The sequence below is a fragment of the Acanthaster planci genome, linkage group LG13, assembly GCF_054643075.1.
Source record: "Acanthaster planci isolate LZ-2023a linkage group LG13, COTS_SCS, whole genome shotgun sequence".
Classification (NCBI taxonomy): domain Eukaryota; kingdom Metazoa; phylum Echinodermata; class Asteroidea; order Valvatida; family Acanthasteridae; genus Acanthaster; species Acanthaster planci.
The window spans coordinates 591,802-616,224 of NC_141789.1; the positions used below are offsets into that span (position 1 = coordinate 591,802).

General features: G+C 40.6%; 3 protein-coding genes across 5 annotated transcripts; 1 reads left to right on the top strand and 2 right to left on the bottom strand.

The window, feature by feature from the left end:
- Positions 1–33: 33 nt before the first annotated feature.
- On the bottom strand, positions 34–11,531 carry kif11 (kinesin family member 11). The gene is made up of 25 exons (XM_022236129.2): positions 11,288–11,531; positions 9,981–10,110; positions 9,523–9,620; positions 9,106–9,184; positions 8,722–8,904; positions 8,098–8,222; positions 7,690–7,847; positions 7,396–7,474; positions 6,882–7,074; positions 6,604–6,692; positions 6,366–6,453; positions 6,072–6,185; positions 5,634–5,729; positions 5,231–5,438; positions 4,942–5,114; positions 4,473–4,601; positions 4,127–4,294; positions 3,897–3,989; positions 3,694–3,755; positions 3,287–3,386; positions 2,958–3,137; positions 2,256–2,478; positions 1,919–2,064; positions 1,382–1,483; positions 34–1,201 (listed from the first exon to the last, which is right to left on the bottom strand). Exons 1-25 carry the CDS (start codon positions 11,347–11,349, stop codon positions 1,055–1,057), a joined length of 3,225 nt encoding a protein of 1,074 aa, XP_022091821.2. The 5' UTR covers positions 11,350–11,531; the 3' UTR covers positions 34–1,054.
- A 145-nt stretch (positions 11,532–11,676) lies between these two features.
- On the top strand, positions 11,677–20,333 carry uvssa (UV stimulated scaffold protein A). 3 transcript variants are annotated; one of them, XM_022236159.2, is made up of 15 exons: positions 11,677–11,816; positions 12,531–12,720; positions 13,270–13,423; positions 13,664–13,840; positions 13,962–14,082; positions 14,317–14,748; positions 15,247–15,359; positions 15,664–15,916; positions 16,452–16,737; positions 17,034–17,198; positions 17,713–17,773; positions 17,972–18,094; positions 18,351–18,453; positions 18,859–19,057; positions 19,413–20,333. In XM_022236159.2, exons 2-15 carry the CDS (start codon positions 12,548–12,550, stop codon positions 19,501–19,503), a joined length of 2,451 nt encoding a protein of 816 aa, XP_022091851.2. In that variant the 5' UTR covers positions 11,677–11,816; positions 12,531–12,547; the 3' UTR covers positions 19,504–20,333. The 3 variants fall into 3 exon arrangements, with proteins under 3 accessions (XP_022091851.2, XP_022091852.2, XP_087001207.1); XM_022236160.2 differs by having other exon boundaries at positions 11,683–11,816; positions 12,534–12,720; XM_087145081.1 differs by lacking the exon at positions 11,677–11,816 and adding an exon at positions 11,909–12,022.
- Positions 20,334–20,477: 144 nt separating this feature from the next.
- LOC110979953 (myogenic-determination protein-like) lies at positions 20,478–23,704 on the bottom strand. Its single transcript, XM_022236161.2, has 3 exons — positions 23,128–23,704; positions 21,600–22,100; positions 20,478–21,108 (listed from the first exon to the last, which is right to left on the bottom strand). Exons 2-3 carry the CDS (start codon positions 22,080–22,082, stop codon positions 20,875–20,877), a joined length of 717 nt encoding a protein of 238 aa, XP_022091853.1. The 5' UTR covers positions 22,083–22,100; positions 23,128–23,704; the 3' UTR covers positions 20,478–20,874.
- Between the last annotated feature and the right edge of the window lie 719 nt (positions 23,705–24,423).

Consider the following 24,423-nt stretch of genomic DNA (forward strand, 5'->3'; position numbering starts at 1 on the left):
CAAATCAAGAAATGGCGTCGGGGACAAAGGATATGGAAAGTAAGACGTGTCCTGGTTTATAAAGCCTATTAGCTAGCTCACAATCTATAAGTGTACATTGTTTAAGAAATGGGTGAAATGAACACAACAAATGTACATTACCTTGGGTGCTTATGCCGTGTACACAGAATTCAGTGTTAACATGACAATGTATGTTAGAATTCAGGAAACTTAAAGCTACACCAAATTTTGCACAAGATCTTTCAATTTCCAGTAGCATGCGTAAGAAGTGGCTGTGAGAATCAGCTGGTTGGAGGAGAAGTCTAATTATACATGTATACAGTGGTTACAAACAATTTTGAAGATGTTGGTTATAATTTTATACACTCGGTAGAACTGATGTTTTAAACAGTTGAATTACAATGCAAGTAAAGAGTTGGTCTACTGAAAGGGAGCTTCTAGTTCAAGATGTTTTTAGCAAAAGTACATTGTACTCAGTTTCAATCCACCTGCAACAATTAGTTCAAAATGAGCTCTGTAAAGACACTGGCAACTAGAGACATGATAAAGATTAAGAAAAAGCATTACTCAAGCACTTGCTAATATCAAATTTCATTGTGAATGAAATTGCAATTGGTGCGGAGACAGAATCAATATCATTATCTTTTCATAGAAATGAAAATAAAAAATATTCCTGGCAAACAATTTCCCAAAGACCTTACTTATGGCGTATCAAGTACTAGGCTTTTCCCACGGAGTAAATATTAAAGGTGAACTACAAATAAACCTACAAGTTAAATCCAACGAATCAAGTTATTACTTTACAGTTGTATAATACATTCTATCAGATAGATCCCGTCAACTTTTGAAAAGTACAAAAATCATCTAAGATTGTTATCCATCTGCCTTTTTCAGGGAAAATGCTCACAATTTGCCAAGTCATACAGTTTCATGCAACATTTCGTCTGATTACTTGCAATGAACCGTATCATTCCTGATCACACATCCAATCCCCTCATGCAATGCTGCAAACAGTTCTTGACGTTCAGTTCTTGTGATTGCATCAGTAATGAGGTCAGTTATTGGGTGTGTTGGTGACTCTGAGCGGTAAGCGAGATTGCGGTGTACGGTGCGCACTGTTGTCACGAGGTGTCTTCTTCACCACCTTGCCGGTTGGTGCCCTCTTCTTGGATGGCTTCTGGAAGTTCTCTTTACTTTCTTCCTGTGAAAAGAAGATACAAAAATCATCGCAAAATATTTAAGATTATAAGAGAATAATTAAGAATGACTGGTAGTTTCGACCTTGCTTCAAAGATGACACAAATCAATCTATTAAGACGGTGTTGCCGGTGAAGTTTACTGTCAAGAATCCCAAGAATTGTCAGCTGAATTGCAAACTCACAATGAGTGATCCCATAGACACATCAGAGCCAGCATCAGACGAGTTATCCTCATTCACTGACATTGTCTCCACTGTGTCACTCTTGGATTCCTCAACTTCAGGCTACATAAAAACAAAATTCAAGCACAAACTTGTCAATAAGTAGAAAAATAAGTCTTTGTCTTTCACGGATACAGACTGGGCCCAATTTCACAGCGCTGTTAACAATAAGCAGAAATGTGCTAACTTTAGCAGAAAAAAATTGCTAACCTTAAGCATTATTTCACGGCGGTGCTTGGCGTGGTTGTGCTAACGGTTACATGTGCTTAGAGATTTCTTGTGTTACATCACTAAGTTTAAGCAAATTTTTCCTCCAAGGGTAGCACGCCTTTGACTGTGCTTACTGCTTACCGTCTCCATGAAATGTGTGGAGCCCGTTAGCATGAAATCGTGTGCTAAGCAGCACTGTGACAGTGCTCTGAGCTCTGCGGATGCTTTTGTTGCCTAGCAACGACATTCCTTGAGGCCTACACATCACATATACACATGTGTACGTACCTCTTCAATGAAAGTATCTGGTAGAGGCACATTACTTGCTTCAATGATGGTCTGATCCAGACCAAAGCTCTTCAGTAAGAGGTGATGGGGGTCAGTACGGGTTAGTTGACGAGGGTAACTGAAGCGACGATTTTTGGGAGTAACACCTGATTCAAAAGAAATTTGATGCACGCAGGTTTACTTACAGTTACCAACTTTTTAACTATTTTATTATTTTTACGAGATTCTGCATCTCTTAGAACATCATCTGTTCACAACACAAAACTTACTGGTGGCATATTTAATGAATTTTTGAACATTTTTTGCAAATAGCACAATGGCCAAGATTAGGTCTTACCCGTCGGGATGTCATGTTTGAGCTCTTCTTTCAAAAAGGTCATCGTCAATCCCTCAACCTCTGTCACCTTTATCCTGAGGTCACATATCCTGTCATTGACATCAGTGGACTGCATGATGGTCTGCTGTCCCCACTGATCCAAGGTGTCGCTCAGCGTCCTATGTTGATTGGTCAGGTTCTCTTGGTATTCGTCAGAACTTTGTTTGATAGCTGACACTATCGCCTGAAATCAAACAGAAAACAATAAAATGAAAATTATTACACAAGAATTCAAAACAGATGCTAATCTTTGATAAAAATCAAAACCAGTTTCAAATCCAAACTTACTAAAGAGGTCTGTTCCCAGTATGCATCATGTCATGGAAACGGCTTAGTATTAGCAGTACATATATTATACTTTCAACTCTATAACCCAGGTAAATCTAGTCTGGGTGCTCTTACGCATATGGAACCCTATTGACACAGGGCATTTTCGAAATAAGTGGACTCGGCTCAGGCGTCAGTTTCGCTGGATCCAGTCAGAGCTTGTACACGTATGTAGTTTCGAACACTGCTTTAAAAAAGCTGGAACCAATGAAACTGAAGTCAAAGCTGAATCTACTCTTTTTGAAAATGCCCACAGCCTGAGCCCATCATACGCATGTAAGCAGACTAGTATATGCCTCATTCATAAAATTGTGTGAGTGGCCAGATCTTACATACCGTTGTTTTCTGCTTGGAGCTTGCTATGTGTTCATCCAGTCCCTGAATGTGTGAGCTGACAGCCATAGTCATGTGCTCTGAATGTGTGGCTTGCTGTGATACATCTTCCATCAAGTAATCCTTAATGGAGGATTCAATCTGGCTACGGCTCTCTTCTGCTTCATTGATGTATCCATGGCCCTATCAATCAAACCCAACACACAGAATAATCCACACCATCGGTTCATAAAGCCACAAACACCAACAAATTAGGTATGCTTTGCTACAACCAGCACCACCACCACACACAATGATGTAATAAATAAAAACAGGATTTCTAGGACTTATACCTTTTTGGCGTGTTCATTGGTCGATGCCGCCAAGGACTCAGAGCTTTGCACATACTGAGCTGCAAACATTTCAGATGTTTCACGAAGGTCTGTCAAACATCTATGACAATAAAAAAATGGAAGTTGTAGGAAGGATGTCAGAATCAAGTGATGATTACTTTCAAAAATGAAAAAGGGTAAAAGAGCTCAGCTATCCCATCATGCCTGGTACAGAGTAGTTTGAGATGAGTGAACTTCCTACACATTCCACACTCCTTTGGACTATTCAACAACGGAACTCCAAATTCTTCATTTGTGTCTTCTCAAAGAAGTTTTCAGTAAAGCAAAGTGATAAAATTTACTTTGAAAGATTTTTGAAACATCACAATGAAGAAATAATAACAAGCAGGACCGTCTGAAAGTCTTACCCCTTGAGTTTATTTTCAGCTGTGTCAGCATTCTCAACAAGACATCCGTAGCTCTCCGTCATCTGAGAAGAGAAAATTTATAATCAAATTATGAATGATGGCCTGTAAAAATGTGACCATGCTTTATTAAAAAACTACCACAACACCAACCTCTGATTGTGAGCGCAGGACAAAATTTGAATGAATATATCAAGGATTCCTACCTCATCTACATTGGCTGAGTTCTGTTCATGTTGCCGATCCAGCATATGTTGAAGGATTTCAGACATCTTGGCCATTGCCTCTGCCTTCAGTTTCTACAAGGATCAGAAATATGACAAATATGTTACTTGTGTGTTCCAATAAACACTAGCATATGAGAACTGTAGGGGTTAGTTACACCTGCTTCACCACAGCCAGACAGAGGACAGGCGTCTGTAGTGGTTTATCTCACCTGTCCTGCTTCCTTCTGTGCAGCCAACATGTTTGCTGCTTTCTGTTGGTGACCTTGGTTGATCTTTCTTTGCTGAGTGATGTAGTCACCCATCAGTGATGATAACGAATCCAGCTGGCTACAGTAGCTCTGTAGGAATGTCTCTACAGCTGTCATTTGAGATTCAATCTGGAAAATAAAAAAAAAACAAAACAGACAGGTGTTGATTGGGTTCATGAAACAGCTGTGTCTTAGGGCTGCCACAATTGACCATATTGAAAAGCAATTTGCTCACTACGCCCATTTCCTACTCGACGTTTGTATGATTGTTGTCTCAATGACTGATTTGTGTCTGGCTGTTCCTTACCTGTTGTTGCACCTGCTCATTCCATTCTGTCAACCGTTGATTGTGTTCCTTCAACATATCTTGGTGTTTCCTGAGCAGGGGTAGGTGAGTCTTCTCAAGGAAATGTTCAACTTGACTGCTGTGTGCATTCTGTCATGCAGAACAAGAAACAGACAAACAGGGAGATAAATTAACACCACTGAAATACTGACATTGATGAGCAGAGACACACTTTTGAAAGTCTGGAATCAATTTCCAAACAAAGTTTGAAAGGTAGGTACCCAACAAACAAGATGGTGAATAAAAAAGTATTCCAGCCATGCAAATTTGTTAAGTTGTTTATATCAAGCTTGAACCTGCAACAATCAGTGAATTAAACTGACAACAAACATTTCAATACATTTCTCTATTTTTCCCAGATCCAAGTACAAATGTAGAAGCTAAAGGCAAACATTTCTAATACAAATCTGGTGGCTGAGTGAGAAAGTACCTTGAATGTTGTCATCTGGTCTTTGCTCTGCTCACCCCACTCATGCCAGCTGCAACATGTTTGCTGACTATCAGTTTCCATGCCAACCACTTGGCTCTCCAGGCTATCAATCATTCCAGCAACTTGACTGCACATACTCTGAACTTCCGTTGAACGAACGGATGCCAGATTCTCTACAAGAGTGAACGGTACACAAACACACAAATGAACATCATTGTTTAATCCAGGATGGAAGGAAATTGGCGTTTGCGTTCAAGACTATTCAAATAGTTAAATGAGTAAGACCCACTGAAGTTGTCTTGTAGGATAGAGCAGCGCTGTTGCTGGACATCTCCAAACTCAGCCATGGAGTCCTGCACAGCTTGGAGTTTGTCGGCCAAGTTGGCCTCAAACACCTCCTGTGCTGTTGCATTGTGGGATTCCACAGCACGCTTACGATCCAACTTGGCATGGACACCTTCCAGATCTGCCGTGCTGCTCTCAGCTACCGTTAAAAGCTGGGGAAGAAGACACCGAGGTAAAATGACTGCCAGGCTAACGGTAAATGGTATAGGTATTTGATTTTGAGTGCATACCTGCAATCAATCACTGGCTATCAGGTGATACCGAGGGAATACCAGTGGATGAACTTCCTTGAGTCATTCTCTCCCAGTTGTAAATTTGCCTCTTTAGTTTGTGTAGTAACAACTAACCTTCTTGGCCTCCGTAGACAGTTTCTCTTCTGTCTTGACGTGTTCTCCAAGCAGGAACTTCTGTTGGTCACGATCTGTGGTTGTCACTCGCAGGTCCTACATTCACCAAAAACAAAATAAATCAAAACCAAAAAGGTAGAATTAAGTAAAGTTAAATTCTTGTTCACATTGCATTCAGCTGGAAAAATGGCCAAGAAAACATGCCATTCAATTCATAAACTGATACAAATGTTTTTTTAATTAATGCACGAACGTTTTTAGAAATTTTAAGTGGGCTTGTCATTCTCTGCAACACGTATGCACTGCTTTGTTTATGTATACACTTCAAATTTATTTTTAATTCAGTTCTTCTGCAAACACATTTTATGAAGCTAAGGACACTGTTATGGGGTAAATCCTAGTTATCTCAGCTCTCTATCCTCAGAATAAATGGCTCACCGTTTCAGTCTTCTGTAGTGTATGGGTTGTCTTTACCAATGTCTTCGTTGTCATCTCAAGCTGGCTGCTTGTCTCTTCCAGTTCCTCTTTGGTGTCACTAAGAATATCATTGATCTAAGGACGGGCAAGATTGCAAGACAGTGATTACTGATTTGAATTCTATCAGCAAAATTAAACCAAGTTCCTTGATGGTTCCTAAATGTCTAAACAAGTGGCAAGATTCCATTGACAGTTAAGCGGCAATTCAGAATCTGACCAACACTTCATTTAGGTTTGCAGGTGCTTGATCATTACCTTAGCAATTTCATCCAGCAAAGCAGAAATTTTCTCTTCTTTTTCCTGGATGCTGAGAGCCTGGCTACTGATGGATTGCTCCATTGATCTGTGTCAGGAGACAAAAAGAAATACATAGACATATACAATAGATACATCTCAAATTGTGAACCTTCAGACGAGTAATTCAAGTACAACAATAGAATGAATGTAAATCAATCAATTCAAAAGGGACTCTCTTAGATCACAATTGTCGAACCTGTAATTTTCTTCTGACAGGTATATCCCATTTTTCTCACGGGTGGCAAACAGATCACGACGAAGACGTTCAATTTCTTCTGTGTACTCCTACAAAAGGATGGAAAACAAAAACATTGTTACCAAGCTGTTTCGGTCACCAACTTCAAAGTGCTGGCAGGGCAGTATCTCATTTTGTTGGTGTCAATGCACGTTTTATTTTTGTCACAAGGTGAAGACTTGTGCCTGGCTTGAATAAAAATTGGCTTGAATAATAACCAACTCATTTCAATATCTGACCTTAATGAGAGCTCTCTTGGTGAGTTTCTGATTGATTTCAGGTCTGTTGGTGATGTTCTTGGCTCGGTGAGCATAGTCCAATGTACTAAGTGTTTCCTCCACATTGCAGATGGAGGGAGAGATGGTAGCAATGATGGAAGTCTTGGTGCGACCTCCTAGTGAGTCCTGGAGAAGACGCGTCAACTTACTCTCTCTGAAATAATAATAAACATTTTTACCGATTACTGCAGGGGTGTGGTTTGGATAGGAAACTGAACCCCCAAGATGGTACTTGTGCATAAAAATTGGCAGGATTCAAACAGAAAACCATGGAAGACTCAAATCCAGGAAGGAGAAGTTAAGACACCTGTTGCAATGCACTGTCACAACCTGTGAGAAAAAGTGTCTAATTATGCAAATTGGATTCTAGTTCCAATCAAGCAAGCTTGTGATTGTTTTTCTCCCGCATCATCACAAAGCAATGCAATGCTAAATAATTTGTCAATAATAATCGTCAAATAATTCTCAATCTTACCTGTAGGGAACATGGGGTGCATGCTCCACTAGAGCTGTGATGACTCGGCCAAGGGTCAACAAACTCTGGTTGATATTCCCTGTTGATAATAAGTGACAGAGGAATGCATTCCGTTAATGGCATAGGCTTTGTGTTAACTATTTGAACAGAAGTAGTGTAAGAGCACTTGGCTCTCAACTCAGAGTTAAGCATTGCTGGCATGAAGTCAATAACACAATCTACATGTCATTGCCTTTGGCTTGTCCAAAATATCGTCGGTCAATTACAAACAATTTTCACAGACAAATTTGTTACCTGCTTCTCTAGCCCTCTTGTCGACAGCACCAGAACGGCCAATATTCTCACTGCCAGCCAGATCCACTAGATTCAACTTGCCCGTTTTAAGGAGTTCCTCACCATCCACTGAGTTCTCCTTGATGTGGATGGTGACAGTGAAGACAGAGTGTGAACGACTGTGAATAAAAGGCATTCAGGAAAGCAAAGACGACAATGATTGGTAACAAAAGAGTAATTGGTCTAATCTTTCAACAAACTGAACACATGTATACTGGCAAGCAATGCAACTACAATATATTTATGTATGGAATTGTCCATGCAAATGGGTCTATGAGGAGACCGTAGCAAGTGTTGCTCATGGAGTGTGTTACATGTACTGATGAATGGGTCAGAGGATTCAATAGTTCATTTAATAGGTCCACTTACCTGGAGTGAGCATTCATGAGGGTTGCGGCAGTTTGCCTCTTGGCAGCACCCTTCTCTAGGATGGCATACACCTCACTCTTGTTATGGACGACAATCTCCTCGAGACCCTGAATCACCACTGATCCCTGGATGAGGGAGGAAAGAAATAACTGAAAAAACAGGCTCAGCTAACATATCCCCCAAAAGCTGTTTGATGGATGACAAGGAAGTAAGGGCTCTGTGCTTAAGCACAAATCTGCTGATTTATCAGTAACACAGGTCACAGTGTTGAAACACTTAATATACATAAGGCTACCATTAGAAACTCACTTTTGAAATTCTGTGGCATACATGTACAATTATACCTCGGACTTAATTATATTGCAATCCTAAACTCCACTTTGAAATACACTGACTTCCAATCTTTTTTTGTCCTTTTTTAAAGCATATAAAATGCATGGTAGGAGAAGAGGGGTCCATCAGTCTGTGTACACTTTGGAAAAGGTCAATCGGCCGTCATTCTTTTCTTGCACACACTCTTGGGGAGGCAGATCAGAAAAGAGTTTGTTTAGTACGCTACAGAAAAGGCTGATGAAAATGGACGACCCCTTAGCTTTATTCTTAGTGCTTTGGCAAATAACTCACTTTACGTGCAGCATCTTCAAATATTCTCAGTCTCTGCGTGTCCTCTGGACCAGTCAAAAGATCAAACAGCTCCTCATTGTACAACTCCATGAAGGAAACACGGACAGAAAACTCCACCTCTGCCGTCTGAAGCTTCTCAAAGATCTGATGCATGGCACGAGGTATGATTCCAGCAAGTGGGTCCTACAAAAAATGTTTCCAATAAAATGAAACATTGTCGACATTTATGTACACTGACAGTTTAAAACATCATCAGCCTTCAACTACTGCAGGTTAACATCAAGAAGAAAACAAAATGCTACAAACAACCAAGTCTTTGCACTTGAGTCTAAAAACCAATACACACTAAAGTCGGAGGATAACATGATTTATTAATAGTCCTACCTCTTCCCATGACATGGCTGGGTCTGGTGTCCTCTCTCCTTCCATTGTAAAGGTCTTACCAGTTCCTGTTTGTCCGTAGCTGACCATTGAATAAAAGAAAGCATACACAGCTCAATGAAATGTTCCCGTTTCAATACTGAATGCATTTCTTTGACTTGAATTTCTTTATCTTTATAAAAGCTATCACTGACACAACCAGTACTTGGAGAATTGTTTGGCTTATATTGAGGCTAAAATGCAACTTGCTCTAAAAAGTTACAAAGTACCTAATAAAAGCTCAGGTGATATCATCTGCCAAATACATTTATCTAATTTGAACCTTAAGCACATTTTAAAGAAGAATTGCAAAGACAAGTTCCCACTTGTGATGACTCAAACACTGGCAGTCTATCGTCAGACATGGATGGGTATACATACGCAAACACTGTACAGTTGTAACCCATGAGCACTTCATCCAAAATAGGAAGGACCACACTCTTGTAAACCTCGATCTGTTTGGCTTTGGGTCCAAATGCCTGTGAAAAAGTCCGCAAGAGGTGTGTTAACTTGGAAACAAGGGGAGCCAATCATATCGCAAGGCAGTTAGAAATTGAAAGAGCTGATGTAAAATATTATTATCAGTCACCAAGGCAAGCTTACTCCCAATGCCATTACAATATTTTCTTGGAACCTGATCCCTGAATCCTTTCAATTCTCTCTGAACTTTGTGTGAAAGAACCTTAAGGTGCCATCTCCATCGTTTAATTTCATGAGCATAAAATCTCAAGCTTCAGGCTGTTCTGACGGCATCCTCCAGCCACAAACCTCCTTGTGGATATTAAAGGATGAGTAAGCTTAAGGTTAAACTACTTGATTTGATTTTGGTTAAACTGTACCTTATCAAATGAGAACGTCTTTGTGGCTGCCTTCTCAGCAACTTCAATGTTGACCTGCACATCCTTCTTATTCTGGCTGACCTCCACAACCTTATGGGAACCTCTTTTCCGTTCACTGTCATTGATAGGCCTGAAAAAAAAACAAACCGATTTCATGTAGGCGTTAAGTATTATTCTCAAACAGACTCAGTACTGAGACATTTGGCTTTTGAATCATAACATTCATTTTAGCATATTTACACTCGCTATTTATGAGACTTTGGATACACCTCAACTGTTTCACCTGCGGCAAATTGGGGTTTTGACAACTCAACAGTTTACCAAATCCAATCAGGCCAAGTCGACCGTTGAAACAACTCCACCTGTACGACAACTGGACCATACATGTATGTGCCTCAAATCAACAGACAACTCGACCACTGGAATACTGTAAGTCCTCACTGACCTGTGAGAGTGTGTGTAAGCTGTAAATTACAGTCACTTCACCCACATCTTTCCTTCCAATTACAAAAAGATAAAGGAAGAATTAGAAACCAGTCTCTGATCGGAGGACAGATTAACCGTCTTCAACACCAGCGCCTGTGTCCCACGGCGAGTATGCTATGCCCCCATGCATACTGCATCCACCCCCAGAACTGTGGGGTTCATCGTCTGCCGTGCTCCCATCACGGCCTCACACCATGCTGGTTAGGCATGTTAGAGTGGCCGACGCACCACCCACCAGCTGTTTGTGCATTATCGCCGTACATGTCATGCCCGGTATTGTGAGTTGACATATTCACACCTTGCACAGTCAAATTGTCAGGTTATCCCGAGTCGAGTTGGTAAATGGTCAGAGTTATCTGATATTAAAACTGTTCATCATGCTTTTCCCAACACATCTGTCACTGTCTGTATACAAGTTTTTGCTGCTGATTCATTGCAGTCTTTATGAACCTTTTTTTCCTTGACAAAAACAAATCTCAAATTTCACACCATGCATCAGAATTACACATGAATTTGATGGTAATAGTTTCAACCTTATTCATGTTAGGCCTAGGCCTGCGCCTGTAGGCGGCCTATCATGCCTATTCATGCTATAATACTAGGCTAGCTAGGCCCCTAGCCCTAATTAGCTTTTTCATGTTTTTGACCTGGAAAATGAAGGCGGGATGCAAAGTTATTTCCCTCCTATTTATGACATAGGCCTTGGCCTGATGAAAAATACAACTTACAAGTTATGTACAACAACGATATCAACAATACAATGCATGACAATACAACATGATCAATCCATGGGGAAATAAAAACATCGTCATGAAACTAACCTGCACCGCACGAACACTTGAATGTTCTTTTCTTGCGGTCCTTTCCCGTTCGTTTTCACCATTTTTCTCGAACCGATGAGTCACAAAAAGCTGCAATCACCTACAACTTCCTTTCGGAATGAAGCCTGTACCTTATGGATGTCAAAGTAACGAAACAGTAACCAGTATTTTCCTAAAGAAATGTTTGTCAAGAAAACTGTTTCCTGTTCGAATTGACTATCATGTGTGTGTTGAAATTGACGCTTTAAATAAATTGACCAATCGCATTGCAGCACTCTGATCGAACGTTGCACGACGGGAAGGCTATTGCAGCAACTGGATGTATTTTCTACGCGTCTTACGGACGTGCACCGAGTGTGTTTAATGATATGCTGATGTCTTGCTATCGTCGTATGAAACCAATAAAATTCGGTACTGTAGCGGCGAAGTGTTGTTTATGTCGCGATGACTGTGCAATCGCGCCAGTGTCTCTTTCTGACTGTCCGAAGTTTGATTTGACATTTGAAGCCCTCATGCCATGCTGTGCAGGGTACGAAGGAATATCAAGCTTTAAATTATGATTCAAATAGTTTTCTGTCTGTTGAAATGTGGATAAAATTACTTTTACGAGGCTTTTACGACATAGTTGTTCGGGATTACTTCGCAATTCTACCTTCACCAGTTGTGCTATTACACATATTTTCTATTGTAGAAATGTGTACACCAGTTGCAATGCAGGACTTTTCACTTGTCTGGGTAAAACATCTAAAAAGAACAAGCTGGTTTTAATTTTTTTTCAATAAATCTCAAATTAAAAAAAGAAGGTGCACATCCTGAGTTTCTGCTGCTCTCACCAATAATAGGCCGGGCTGCGGCCGGGGTGGACATTCAGGACTTTTGCAAAATGAGAGATAGCAACCACACTGCACCAATGAAAACAACTGCAACCATGGTAATGCGCGTGAACCAGCCAGTAAGAAGATCAGGCTACTCAATCATTACGTTGATTAGTACGTACACGCGCGCATGTCGCATTTGTTTTAATCGGCACGGTATGGTTGCTAACCACCATTTTGCAAATGTCCCAGATGCCCGCCCCTGCCCGGTGTAATGTGGGTAGCTCAGGGAAGTGTCACCTCTTTTATTAGACTCTAGTTTCATATTAAAATGCACTTTTATTTTAATGTTGTTTTCTACTGCAGATTTTCCTTTTACGTGTTTTGTTATTCCTTGAAATTCATTTGCATATGATTTATGATTGTAGCAGAGTCTCAATCCATCATGAGTTCACCACTTCCTTCAAAATCTGGAAAAGAAGGCACCAGACCCTCTGGGCAAGACCAGCTAGACAGCACCCTCTGTGAAGAACTGGAGAAAATTGTTGAAGAAATGACACATTCAGGGAGGCCAAGTCTAGAAGATAAATCTCTGAAACAACTCAAGAGAATCTGCAGGTGAGCAGTTTGTGCAAGTTAACAAGCTTGGCCAAGAACCACAGGGTTCATCTGAGGAAACGATAGAAAGGAAGCCCAATTGTGCCATGAATTATGGCTTTAAAATATGAAAACATTTTTCATTGACCGCATTTCAAAAATCTTGCACTTGCTGACGTAACAAGTGTAAGTACCAATCAAAAATTTGGTCAAATTCATCCCAATTTCAGAGAAATCCTGAAAATAGTCTTCTGCTGAGAAGTGACATGGCTGTCAGTGTGCACACATACATGTCTAGTGAATGCATGTGTATTGGACTTCTTTTAGTTCAAAACTGTGTTTTTAGGGGTTTGCATGCAAGTCTAGGGGGCAAGAATTTTTAAGCTTAAAGAAGGCTCCTTGTAAAAATCTGTAGGACATTACGGTTAATTTTGCATTGGATTTAAAATAATTAGAACACCTGTCTCAGTTTCTAAGAACTAGGGTTATCACTGATATTTGTTAACTTTATTTTTAAGTTTTCATCCCAAGGCTACTAGAATACAGTTGGTTACTGTTTTTTCATCACAGGACATCAGATGCCTACGTGGAGCATGCCTTTAACTTATTGTCTAATCAGCTAGCAGAGGAACACGCTGAAATCCGTCTCTCCTCCTTCCAGATAATGAATGAGCTTTTCAATCGCTCACATTGCTTTCGAGAACTTCTTGTAGCAGACATGCAGGTAAATAAAATGATAATGGATGGCTAGGGACCAACTTGTTTGAGGACAGAAACTGTCAAGAAGCTGAACAGTGAAGTCTAATAGTAAACTCAGAAGAAAGGAATTTGCTCAGTTACTGGATGAATAAAATAACCAACCAGTCCGTTAAGAATACGTCTAATTTAGTAAGTTAAATCAAGGATATTGTTTGTGTCTTGGCAACACAGATGACTTTTCTTGTTGTATCCTTTCCTAATCAAGGAGTTCCTGGAGTTAACTGTGGGCACCAATAGTGATACCCCTCTACCACCTCCTCGTGCTGCTGCTAACCTTCTGAAGGAGCAAACATTAAAAGCAATTCAAGAATGGAATGCAAAGTATGGAAAGGCCTACAAGAAACTGGCTCTGGGATATGGCTTTCTCAAATACAACAAAATGGTATGTGACATTATAAAGATGTAAATGCCTAGTGTAGCACACTTATGCAATGCAACTTTAAGTTTTGACCAAAGTTTTGGCTAGGTTTGATGTCTTAGATTTTTTTGGGATGATTTTCCAGGTTGATTTTGCCAATCTAGAAGCAAGGACAGCAGTAGAGCAGCGTGCCCAAGCTGCTAGACAAGCTAAAGTTGAGCTGGCTCTGGCTCAACAAGTTAGTAAGATACTTAATGACATGGATGGTAAGTACGCTTGCATGGATGTGAGTTCAAGGGATAGATAAAGATGACAGAGGCTGACTACGTGCACAAGTGGTTTTCTACTACACTGATCCGTGCATTTCCTGATAATTTTAGAAACTTTGTCAACTTTGTAACAAACCATGTAACCAAAAAATTCTATCGATATTGGTCGTATGTGTAAACTTTCAGTTTTTGGATGTTTCACTAACCATAATAGGCATTTTTCATCTACAGAGACAATCCCTGAAATAAATGAATGCCTGACGCAGATTGATAATTGCTTTGAGCTGCTTCTACCTCACCCTACCCGCTATAGTGAGATAGTCACCCCTTCAGAGCAAATGGGATCAACTTCAACAGGCACACTGGCAAGTACACAGAAGGATCAGCCGATTCATACAGAGGGGGTTTCAGATAAAACCAGAACTACAGAAGTTAGACCAATGGATGCAAAACAAGTTGACAGTTTAAAAACCCAAAAACAAGGTGACAAAAGTGAAGGTGATACCAAGAAGGACAGTCGGGGTATTGACAGTGATAAGTGTCACCTGGTAGAGAAGAAAGATGGACACACAAGCCCACTGCATGATGGGAAGGACGATGACCTCCTTCAACAGCATGGACTGCCTTCTTGGAATTTCAACATTGCTATCAATGTGAATACAGGTAAAAGACTAGAACGGACATTTCTTTGAATTCCATATAACCTCCTTTAAAGCCCTCCATGGCCTCGCCCCATCTTACATCCAGGACATGCTGCAATACCGCAACCTGAGATCCGGCCTGAGGTCATCGTCATCTTCTCACATTCTGTTTGTTCCCAACCTACAGACACCAGGCTTTTTCCAGGTTTGCACTGCATCTCTGGAATTCCTTGCTGGACGCGTTGAAGGACGAAAATGATCTCTCACGCTATAAACTCATTCTAAAAACACCTTTTCAATCTTGCTTTCCATCTTTAACTTTCCCAGACCTGCCCCTTTGAATGGTATTTTCCAGATACTATGCATGCTATAAATGGTCTAGTTATTATTGATTATTATTATTCTGATTCTAAAGTGGGAACTTTGTTTTGCCCCAAACATAAAACGTGAAAGCAGTAATACAATGTAAAATCTCCCTTGTTTCCCCTTTCTTCAACCCTGTTTGTTACTTTGCTTGTAGATGGTGTCATGTTGGAAGAGGATGAGGACAATCAAGCCATCTTGGTGACGTTAGAAGACATGAATCGTCTCATCAAGTCTTCATACCTTCCTCATCTAGCTGCATGGATGGAGGTGACCAGCTCTCTAGACCAGATTCTGAAAAATTGTCAAACCTAACTTTGCTGGCATTTGGGTACTTAAGCTTATTTTGGGTCCTTTCTCTAAGCATTAAGTGCATCTCCAACAGCTTCATAAAGTCTGTCAATCATTCATTGCTTATTAGTTACTAAAATCAACTGGATTTCTTGCTGTCAGATCATTTGAGATCCAGATAAATGAAGACCTCTGATGAGAAATAAATAAACAAGATTTCATGGATAACATTTTCATATCATTCACTTATTTAGTTGTAAGTTGATGGATTTTTATCACACAGGTTTTCATCAAAACTGGCAAACATGAGGATAAACTTAAGAGATGCATGGATCTGAAGGAAGCTCTTAAGAATGCAGCAGCCAAGTACGCTGAACTCGACATCCATTCTAAGGTGACGAGCAAGCAACAAAGGCAGTCTGCAGTGGCTGCCAATGGGGGTGGAGATTCTGATAGTGAAGGGGAGGGATTTGAGGACGTTCCGGAAAAGGAAGGATTTGAACCAGTCATCCCTGATCATCTGAGAAAAGAGTATGGTGAGTCTGCGGAAGAATAGTCGCATACTTGATGGAGAATAGTCAGCATATCTGATGGAGAATAGTCGGCATATCTGATGGAGGATGGTCCCCATATCTGATGGAGAATAGTCCGCATATCTGATGGAGAATAGTCCGCATATCTGATGGAGAATAGTCCGCATATCTGATGGAGAATAGTCTGCGTATATGATGGAGAATAGTCTGCGTATATGATGGAGAATAGTCCACATACATGTATTTGATGGAGGATGGTCCGCATATCTGATGGAGAATAGTCCGCATATCTGATGGAGAATAGTTTGCAGATTTAATAAAGAAAAGTCTAATAACTAGTGAAGAATAATCTGCATATCAAATAAAGAATAGTCCGTAAATCTAATGTGCTATTTGACTCTTTGTGATTGTCTCAAAACCAGAAATGATGCTGTTCACAAAATACCTTTGAACTTCCAAGAAAAAAGGACAGAGTTTCTGTCAGTACATGAAATGACATGATTTTTTAAACCTTGTGTTTTTTTCAATTGGAATTTAGGTTTAGATCCTCTACCAACTGACGATCAAGATTCATCTAAGACGTCATCAACACAAGACAATCTCAACTCAAGACCATCCACCTCCAAAAGCAGCAAGGATGACATGAGTGACTCTCCATCAACTACTGCTAGCAGTAGCAGTCTTGCTAAGAGTAAAGATCTGGAGTCCTGGCACCCACTACGTGAGGCCCAACATACCATCGATGATCCAGCGTCTCAGGCTGGTACCCTCCAAGCCATGAAGGAAAGACTACGAGCTATCAGGGATCAGCATATTGACCTGAAGTATACAGTGCCCACAGATTCTTAACAGAAACCTTAAACGTCTTTATGAATGCTCTTTTTTCTTTCTCAGCTTTAATTCCTTCAATCCTTTAAGAGTTCAGACAGATCTAGAGAATCTGTCACTTGAGTAAATAACCAAAATAATTAACAACCTTATCAACAGAACTGTCAAAAACGACAAAGGGAAGGGGAAAAAAATGAAGAAAAACTTATTAATAGTTTTTAGTGATGCCCATGTTTCGGTTATCGCTTTTAGTCACTGAAATGACCGCAACTCTGATCATGATCATTTTCAGGACACTCATTTCAAGTGACAGGAAGAGGAAATCAGATGACAAGGAAGTGACAGCCGAGAAGCGTCAGCGTCAAGAGTTGCTGGCCAAAGCTCCTTATGTTCCATTTGGTGTGGACTTAGAGCACTGGACTAATCCAGACAAGATAGAAGCACCAACAGTTGTACTGTGAGATATTCAAATATCTTCAAATCAACCATAAACACCTGTGTAATTGATTGGGATGGAAGGACCAAATACTATACAATACAACATACTTTATTTGGGCTACAGCACTGTTTACTATAAAACACAACAAGCGCTCTACTCCAGTTGACCTGTGCACTGGTATTATGCAGTTTTGTCTGTAGAAAGATCTAATAATGAAGCTGTTTCATAAATTTTGAGAGTCATGGTACATGTAATTGTGTCTAACAGGTGTATTGCCATGTGTCTTGAAACACCTCTAAGAAAAACATGATACTTGTTGTCTTGTCCTTGGACAATTACGATGGCTTTTCTTCACACAAGGGTGTAATTATAAGTACCTATGAGGGTGAACAAAACAATTCTGGACTTCTTCACTTCTGTAAGAAGACTAATCTTGTGGTTTGACAAACAAGTACTTCTTGTGGAAGTACTAACAAAACAATTTATTATTCACTACTATTCTGATAGTACATTCACCTGTCCGTCCTTTCAGGGCTGATACTGCTGAGGTTGTTTGGAGTTCATCAGCACCAGATGAGGTCAAAGTTATGGAGGTGAGCCATGATAAGTCTTTTTGAACAGACAAATTGACATTTGTGACCTATTAGTAAGCTCATTATAGATGGTCCATCTTCCCTAGAATTGCTGTTTTTTCATTGTTGTGTGTTTTCCTTGAGGAATCTTTTGATATTTTTATCAAGTTAAGTGTTGCCTGTGATTTTTTCAACTTTCTCATCCTCTTGATGCCTTAGGCGGTCAAGGATAGCCTGACAACCCGTGTCTTCAACTACACTGGAAAGTTTGAGCCAGTAAAATGGACGTGCCGAGCCCCTTTGCCATCTGGGAAGCTTTGCCAGAGGATGGACAGGTTTAAGGTGGGTCCATTATTAAGATCCTTTTCAAATGAGAGCTGTATTGGCAAGCTTATTTCAAATCAATTCCAACCCCACTACTGCAATTTATTCAAAATTTTATTCATCAATTTTAGTAAAATAAGGGCAAAAATGATCAGCATTTGCTGGTTGTATCCCCACAACTAAAAATGGATGGAACTAAATGAAAAATAGTCTCTCGATGTCAGTTTTAGAGATCATGTTCTTTAACTTTCTGATCTGATCAAAATGACTGCAGTGTCCTTTCCATGGAAAAATTATTCCAAGAGATGAGCAAGGTAAACCACAGAATCCAGAAGACAAGGCCAAATTTCAGCTGACAGAGGAGCAAGAAAAACAAGGTGAAATGAGACAAGCTCTTGATCTTAATCCTCTCTGTGAATTTGTTTCAGTCCTGTTAGGCAGTGTTAGTCTCTTATGAAGTGCTTCTTCTTGTCATGTTTCTGGGATATTGTAAGTGTTTGAGCATGTGCAGAGAGAAAGATTTCTGGTTGGGAACTCCCAGGCCTAATCCCAGAGACCTGCATAACAAAGAAACTTGCTTAGAATATATATTTGCTAAGAAAACAGAGACCAGTTGCACACATTGTTCATCATGTAGCATGTTGGCTTGTAAGCTGTTATGCTAAGCAGATATGTTCTGTGCTGAGCAATTGTGTGAAACAGGCTCCAGATACCCTCTGAATGTTCACATCCAGAGCAGTTGGTGTACCTTCTGACAATGTCAAGCATCTCCTCTCGTTCAGCTAAATCTCTCCTCGCTGATGCAGAGCTCCAAAAAGACATAGAGGGTGGGCTAGGCATTGATTTGGGATCCATGTCAAGTGGCAAAGGAAAAGGGGACAAGAAGGGTAAAGGAAAGGCGAAGAAGTACCCCAACTTGACTGACCTGTCCAAAGCGTCCAACACCGCCATGAACAGATTGGAAAAGAAGGTGCTAAATAAGTAAGTAGGAGGCATCAATCAGTCAGATTACTTGGTCATGTCAGCATCTTTCAAGCTAGAGTTACCATTCCTCATTTCTAACATTCTGAATACAGTGGTTTTGTAATATTCACTTGGACATTTCTGATTGATTTGCAAGTTTGGGAACGAAGCAGCAGAGTTGTGATATTGTGAGTTTCATGGCCACATTTAATTTTAATCATGTACTCTTTTTGCTTCAAGTCTTGGCGAACAGTTGTTAAAAATGAGCAAATTGACTTTCATTTGTATTTGCAAAGTATTTGATTCTGCTTGCTCAAGTTTGCAGGTATTTTCTTGAATCTTGTTTCTCTTTCTCGTCACATTCTTTTCTCAGGAGTGCTCTTCGAAGGGTTGCCAATGCCATGAATAAGCTGGAGCAACGACGTTATCATGACAAATACGCAAATAACTTTAACTACCGGTAGTCCTCATGTCTGTGTTAAACTTCCCAAGAAAACACAAACCGAGAAGAGAGTACAAATTGGCACTCTTATGTGCAAGTGGCTGAACTGTTACATGTCGGAATACAGGGGTGGAAATCTCCAGCAGAAAAATTAGGAGTAAGATTTCAATTAGATCTGCCAAGGGATTCAAAGAAGAGAAGCCAATGGTCTCAATGCATTATTCTTTGGGGGTATGTTTTAAGCTGCTTCCTGACCATAAATGGATCATAATTACTGATGGATTTCCTCATGGAATCCAAAAGTCCCTTTTTATAGTTGCTGTGATTGTGCCTTATTTGCAGTGATAACTTCATATAGCATACAAAGTGACTCATTCCCTTAGGATTCGTTTTAATGGATCTCAGGTATGGACATGAATGTTACGCACTAGGCACAACACATGTACATGTAAGTTACATTTAGCTTGAAAGGTCCGTTCAGTGGAAACATAATGAAAGTCTTGATGAGTTACTGTAGTCCCCCGAGGGGATTTTTGTCAAGTGAAGTTGTGAGGTGTGGTACAGAAGAGGGATGGTTTCAGTTCTGAATAAAAGTACACTGTACATGTCTGTATACACCATTAATCATTTACATGCTGTATTGGTCGAGCAGTAAATTTTTAAAGTTGACAGGTGTGCTGTTTTTACTCTCAAAACTCACTTTTGATGAAGTTCGAAAATTTTACTCAGGTAGGAGTTTTTTGAGGGGAAGAAGAAAACTATATGAATATTCCACCATCATGTTGAAATATGTGGGTGAATTTAAATGAAGTAATTAACGAAATACAAATAAAAGCCGATGGACAAAAGTGCTTTCTGTGCTTTATGTGCAAGTCTTTTTCCTGTCATCACAAATATTAACATCACATTCTACCCAGGGAGGGGATTAGGTAAGCAACACTTGGTTATAATACAAACACTCATGGGAAACACTTCACCATTGGAAAACTTCTATCATTACTGTTCCCCTTACACTGCTAACTGAAAATCCAGTCACTATCGATTTATTTCAATATATACAGTTCTGTTTGAAGCTTCCAAGTTGGCTCCCAAATATTCTTTAGTCAACAGATGGATGCCTTGGTTTAGATTACCCACAATGCAACACCTGTTATTACACTTCGAGAGCAAGACGACTGTGATCACATTTATGGCTCAGGTTATTACTAGCTATCACAGAGTCATTAGGTTTGCCAAAAAGTATGCTAAACGAAATGTTTGACTAGTCTAAAGGAAAGTCATCCAAATTATACACTCGAATAGACTGATAGTATTTGAAATTAATGTAAAATATACTGAGAAGTAATTACCTATGTACACAACAAGAACTAAGATGGCAGTTTCAGAGATAAAGCTACGGTCGTAGCGTGACGTCATTTGGAGATGGGATGGGATACTGCATCCCGTTGGACGGATATCCGATGTCCTGTCCCAGCACCGGGGAAGCGGTAGCACCAGCCCCGACCCCACCGTAAGAATCGACGCTGAGCACGGGGCACATGAGCTGAGACTGATCGCTGACAGGAAGACAATTACCGTTGCCGTCTGTACTGATTTGCTGCAGGTTGTGGTACTCCGGTAATTTAGCCTGGTTCGGGAAAGACAAAAAATTATTAATGCTGGAACAGATTTATTTTTCCACACAAAGTTGAGAGAGAATTGGAGATGCCAATTATCAACTCTAAAATTAGATTTATTTATTATGATGGAAAAAAATACTTGGGAATTCGAAACACTTCGGAATGTGATGGACATCAGATAACGACGAAATCTTCTTTAACTAGCATCACGCTATAAGCCAAATAATACCATAATTTATATCGGTCACACAAACGAATATTTTTTTCATTGACTGGGCTACAGACTACAGTAACAATTCGATAAGCAAATGATGTGAAGGCAAACCAACCGTTACGTGGTTTGAATATACGATTGCGACAGTCAAACTTTACTGAGAATTTCTGCCAAATATACATACATTAATTGTACCTGATGTATGAATGAATTATTTTCACCAACAACCTCGCAGGAGAAGAAATGAGACTGTACCGAATATGACAAGTCGAAGACAATTCTCACCTTTTCTCTGGCCCAAATAAAGCCTCTGGTTCTCGCCCATTGGTAGTAAGCCCCTCCGGCACCTGGTAATCTTGTTGTCATTGTCAACGTCTCCTCCAAGTCCGACATGTACTCGATAGCAAAGCGAAGAGCTTGGATCTTAGACATCTTCTTGCCTGGTTGCTTGCGATGGGCCAGCTTCGCCCGCAACATCTCAAAGGCGTCGTTCATGTCCCGCATGCGGGTTCTTTCACGATCGCTCGCCGTCTTGCGCTGCGCTATCTCGCGTTGCTTCTCTTCGTCGGTCTCCTCGGGAATGAGATTGATCAGTTCCGACTTGGATCGCAGACTGGTGTGGTGTTGGTTGTGGTGGTGATGAATCGGCTTGGATGGGGTCGCAGTGGTGGAGTTTGTAGTGGCGAGTTGTGAGGAAGGTGCAATTGGAGGTGGTGACGGTGATGAGAGTGAATTTTGTTGATGGGATGATCGCTGTGCGTGATCCATCGGTGAGTGCTCTGAAAACTAAAAATCACAGATATAATCTTGAAGACCAACGAAGTATTTAACCGATATTCTGAATTCGGAGATTCAACTTTGTCGACAGAACTGAACGAGCGTACACGTGAACATCACGGCCATCGTACAGAAATGTATTTTTCTAAGTGTAACCAATAGGTTTTGAAGTTTATTAACTCAAAATTGAGATTCCCTTTGAAAAATCAGCCAACGGTAATTAATGCGTCGCGATTGCAAATATGTCCCCAAGTGCAAGCCCGAGTGATCCGTTATAATGCTGACATCGACCATCCTGTTTGTAACCACAACATTTTCTTCGCCATCAAACTCTGACGCACAGCTCAGGGAAGATGAAGCCCTAGTGCGACTTCCGTGACTACCCTTGAAATTTCGCCGCACGTACTTGCCTGGGCTGCCCTGCCAGTCTATCTCTAGTGACGGGGGAAAGTTGTCCATTTGCCTCGGGGTTCTTACATTAATATCATGGCCCTGAGGTCGTGGAATTACTTAAGCCGACATCGAAATAATGGCCACGGTTCATCGGTGTAGTGGCGTTATGGCAATTGTGGATTAAATTGACTTGATTTTTGTCCGCCAGCGAATTTTTGATTTTCATAAGTAAGCGCGTGGATTTGCTCTGAGTTAAGCAATCGGCACTAAGTGTTCTCATCACGCTGCAATGATTCAAAGATGAAATTGAATTCCTTGAAACTAATCGTTCATACCGATGACGGACTTGGTGTGGCATGTCAACATAACATGAACAAAACTGCCATACTACGACAGAACCGGCACCGTAATGCTCAAATGGTCAAGTTCTTTCAAGTTAAGGAAATCAAAATCTTTGGTTGTTTTTTTTTCAAATAAAAGCAATTTTGTTTACCCTGCCTTCCCCAAGCGCAAAAGGAGGAAATGACGAACTAATTCATAAAAAGAAACGAACCTCATGATTAATGAAATTGTTTACAGAACCTATTTGGAAAACAGCGGACAACAAGAAGGTGATCCAATTCAGAAACTCAAACATACTCACCGTTCCAAACCAACCTGTCCGGTTCTGTTCAGGATGTCGAGAGTGACACTTGCTTGATCAAAATGGTCAAGTTAGAGGCAGCCTTGTGTTGAAGTTATTCCAAACTTCAGGCGTTATCGATATTTGCGAAGATGCCGAAGAACAACAAATGCATCATGTTCAAATCGTTCACGCACGAAGGACTTTGTTATTGATTCTTGTAGTAACGTCTTTGGCGTTTTAGTTCCAGTCGAAAAGAAATGCTTCAGATTCAAGACAGCAGAAGCTTCTTTTAAACCGAGAACGTAGAGTACGGCATTGAAGGTGTTGAGCAGTTTCCGACGGTACTATCTGTTTTGCTCTATACCGGTATTCAGCCCCCAAATCCCCGTCTCACTTTTACGTCATTCACGCTGAGTCTGCATCCAGCGTGAGCCACACTCTGATAGTCAGGCGGAGAATGTGTCAGCCAGTGCATCACCTACCACGCAGCACCCGAAAAAAAAAACAATAGCCTATCGGATTCACGCAATTAACGCCGCCTCAGGGCAGCTCAGCTCACTCGCACCGCGCAGGCCGACGGAGACGGGCAGGCAGAAAGACGCAACTTACCCCGCCGGTGCAAGGGCCGACGATCGCGCTATCTTTTGGCTTGTCTATTATTACATGGAATCACTGCTATCAGTATAGAAATCAAGCCCTCGGGTTAGAGAAAGGGAGAAAATGCAAACCCAGTGACGCGGAAGGGTAGGGAGTAATAAAAGGTCGCCAGGGGGGTCGAGCAGTGGGGCCGCAAATTTACAAGTTACTTTATTTTTTCACCGAGTAAGGATAGTTGATATTTTGGTGTGGTCGGGACTCCGGCTTTGCCCAATCGAGCGTGAAATACATGACGTAATGGCAGTTAATCTTACAAATTGCAGCTAAATGCTTCAGAGTAACGTGAGTCATTTCTTGTGTAGAGGAAGGAATTCACTTTATTCTTTCCTATAAGCATGGAGGTAGGTCATCCCCTCCTTCCTCCATGGTTCTTGGGAGACTCTTTCAGGCCGACGGCCGAGCGTGGCGTACTGAAGTATAAAATTCGACAAATTGCGTTGGACAATATCACAAAAAACACCAGAATTTACAATAAAGTTTCGCTTGGAAACGATTGATATACACATGCACTAGTTTTTTATCCGTAAAAAGCCCATTTAAACTGCTTTCGAGAAGTGATTATGTCCCTACCCATCAATTGCTATAAACTGCAAACTATACTGCTACATTACTGCACCCATCGCTTGTGACATCTGTCTGGAAATACTGAACTATAAT

What these genes read in the sequence shown, in the direction of transcription:
- LOC110979953 (XM_022236161.2), bottom strand. Translation starts at nt 22,082, where the DNA reads ATGGATCACGCACAGCGATCATCCCATCAACAAAATTCACTCTCATCA. An exon ending in TTATTTGGGCCAGAGAAAAG is followed by an intron (nt 21,109 to 21,599) that starts GTGAGAATTGTC and finishes TTCCCGAACCAG; the next exon opens with GCTAAATTACCGGAGTACCA.
- kif11 (XM_022236129.2), bottom strand. Translation starts at nt 11,349, where the DNA reads ATGGTGAAAACGAACGGGAAAGGACCGCAAGAAAAGAACATTCAAGTG. An exon ending in GCTGAAAATAAACTCAAGGG is followed by an intron (nt 3,387 to 3,693) that starts GTAAGACTTTCA and finishes TTATTGTCATAG; the next exon opens with ATGTTTGACAGACCTTCGTG. An exon ending in CCAATGAACACGCCAAAAAG is followed by an intron (nt 3,138 to 3,286) that starts GTATAAGTCCTA and finishes TTTGATTGATAG; the next exon opens with GGCCATGGATACATCAATGA.
- uvssa (XM_022236159.2), top strand. Translation starts at nt 12,548, where the DNA reads ATGAGTTCACCACTTCCTTCAAAATCTGGAAAAGAAGGCACCAGACCC. An exon ending in TCATCTGAGAAAAGAGTATG is followed by an intron (nt 15,917 to 16,451) that starts GTGAGTCTGCGG and finishes ATTGGAATTTAG; the next exon opens with GTTTAGATCCTCTACCAACT. An exon ending in GATCAGCATATTGACCTGAA is followed by an intron (nt 16,738 to 17,033) that starts GTATACAGTGCC and finishes GATCATTTTCAG; the next exon opens with GACACTCATTTCAAGTGACA.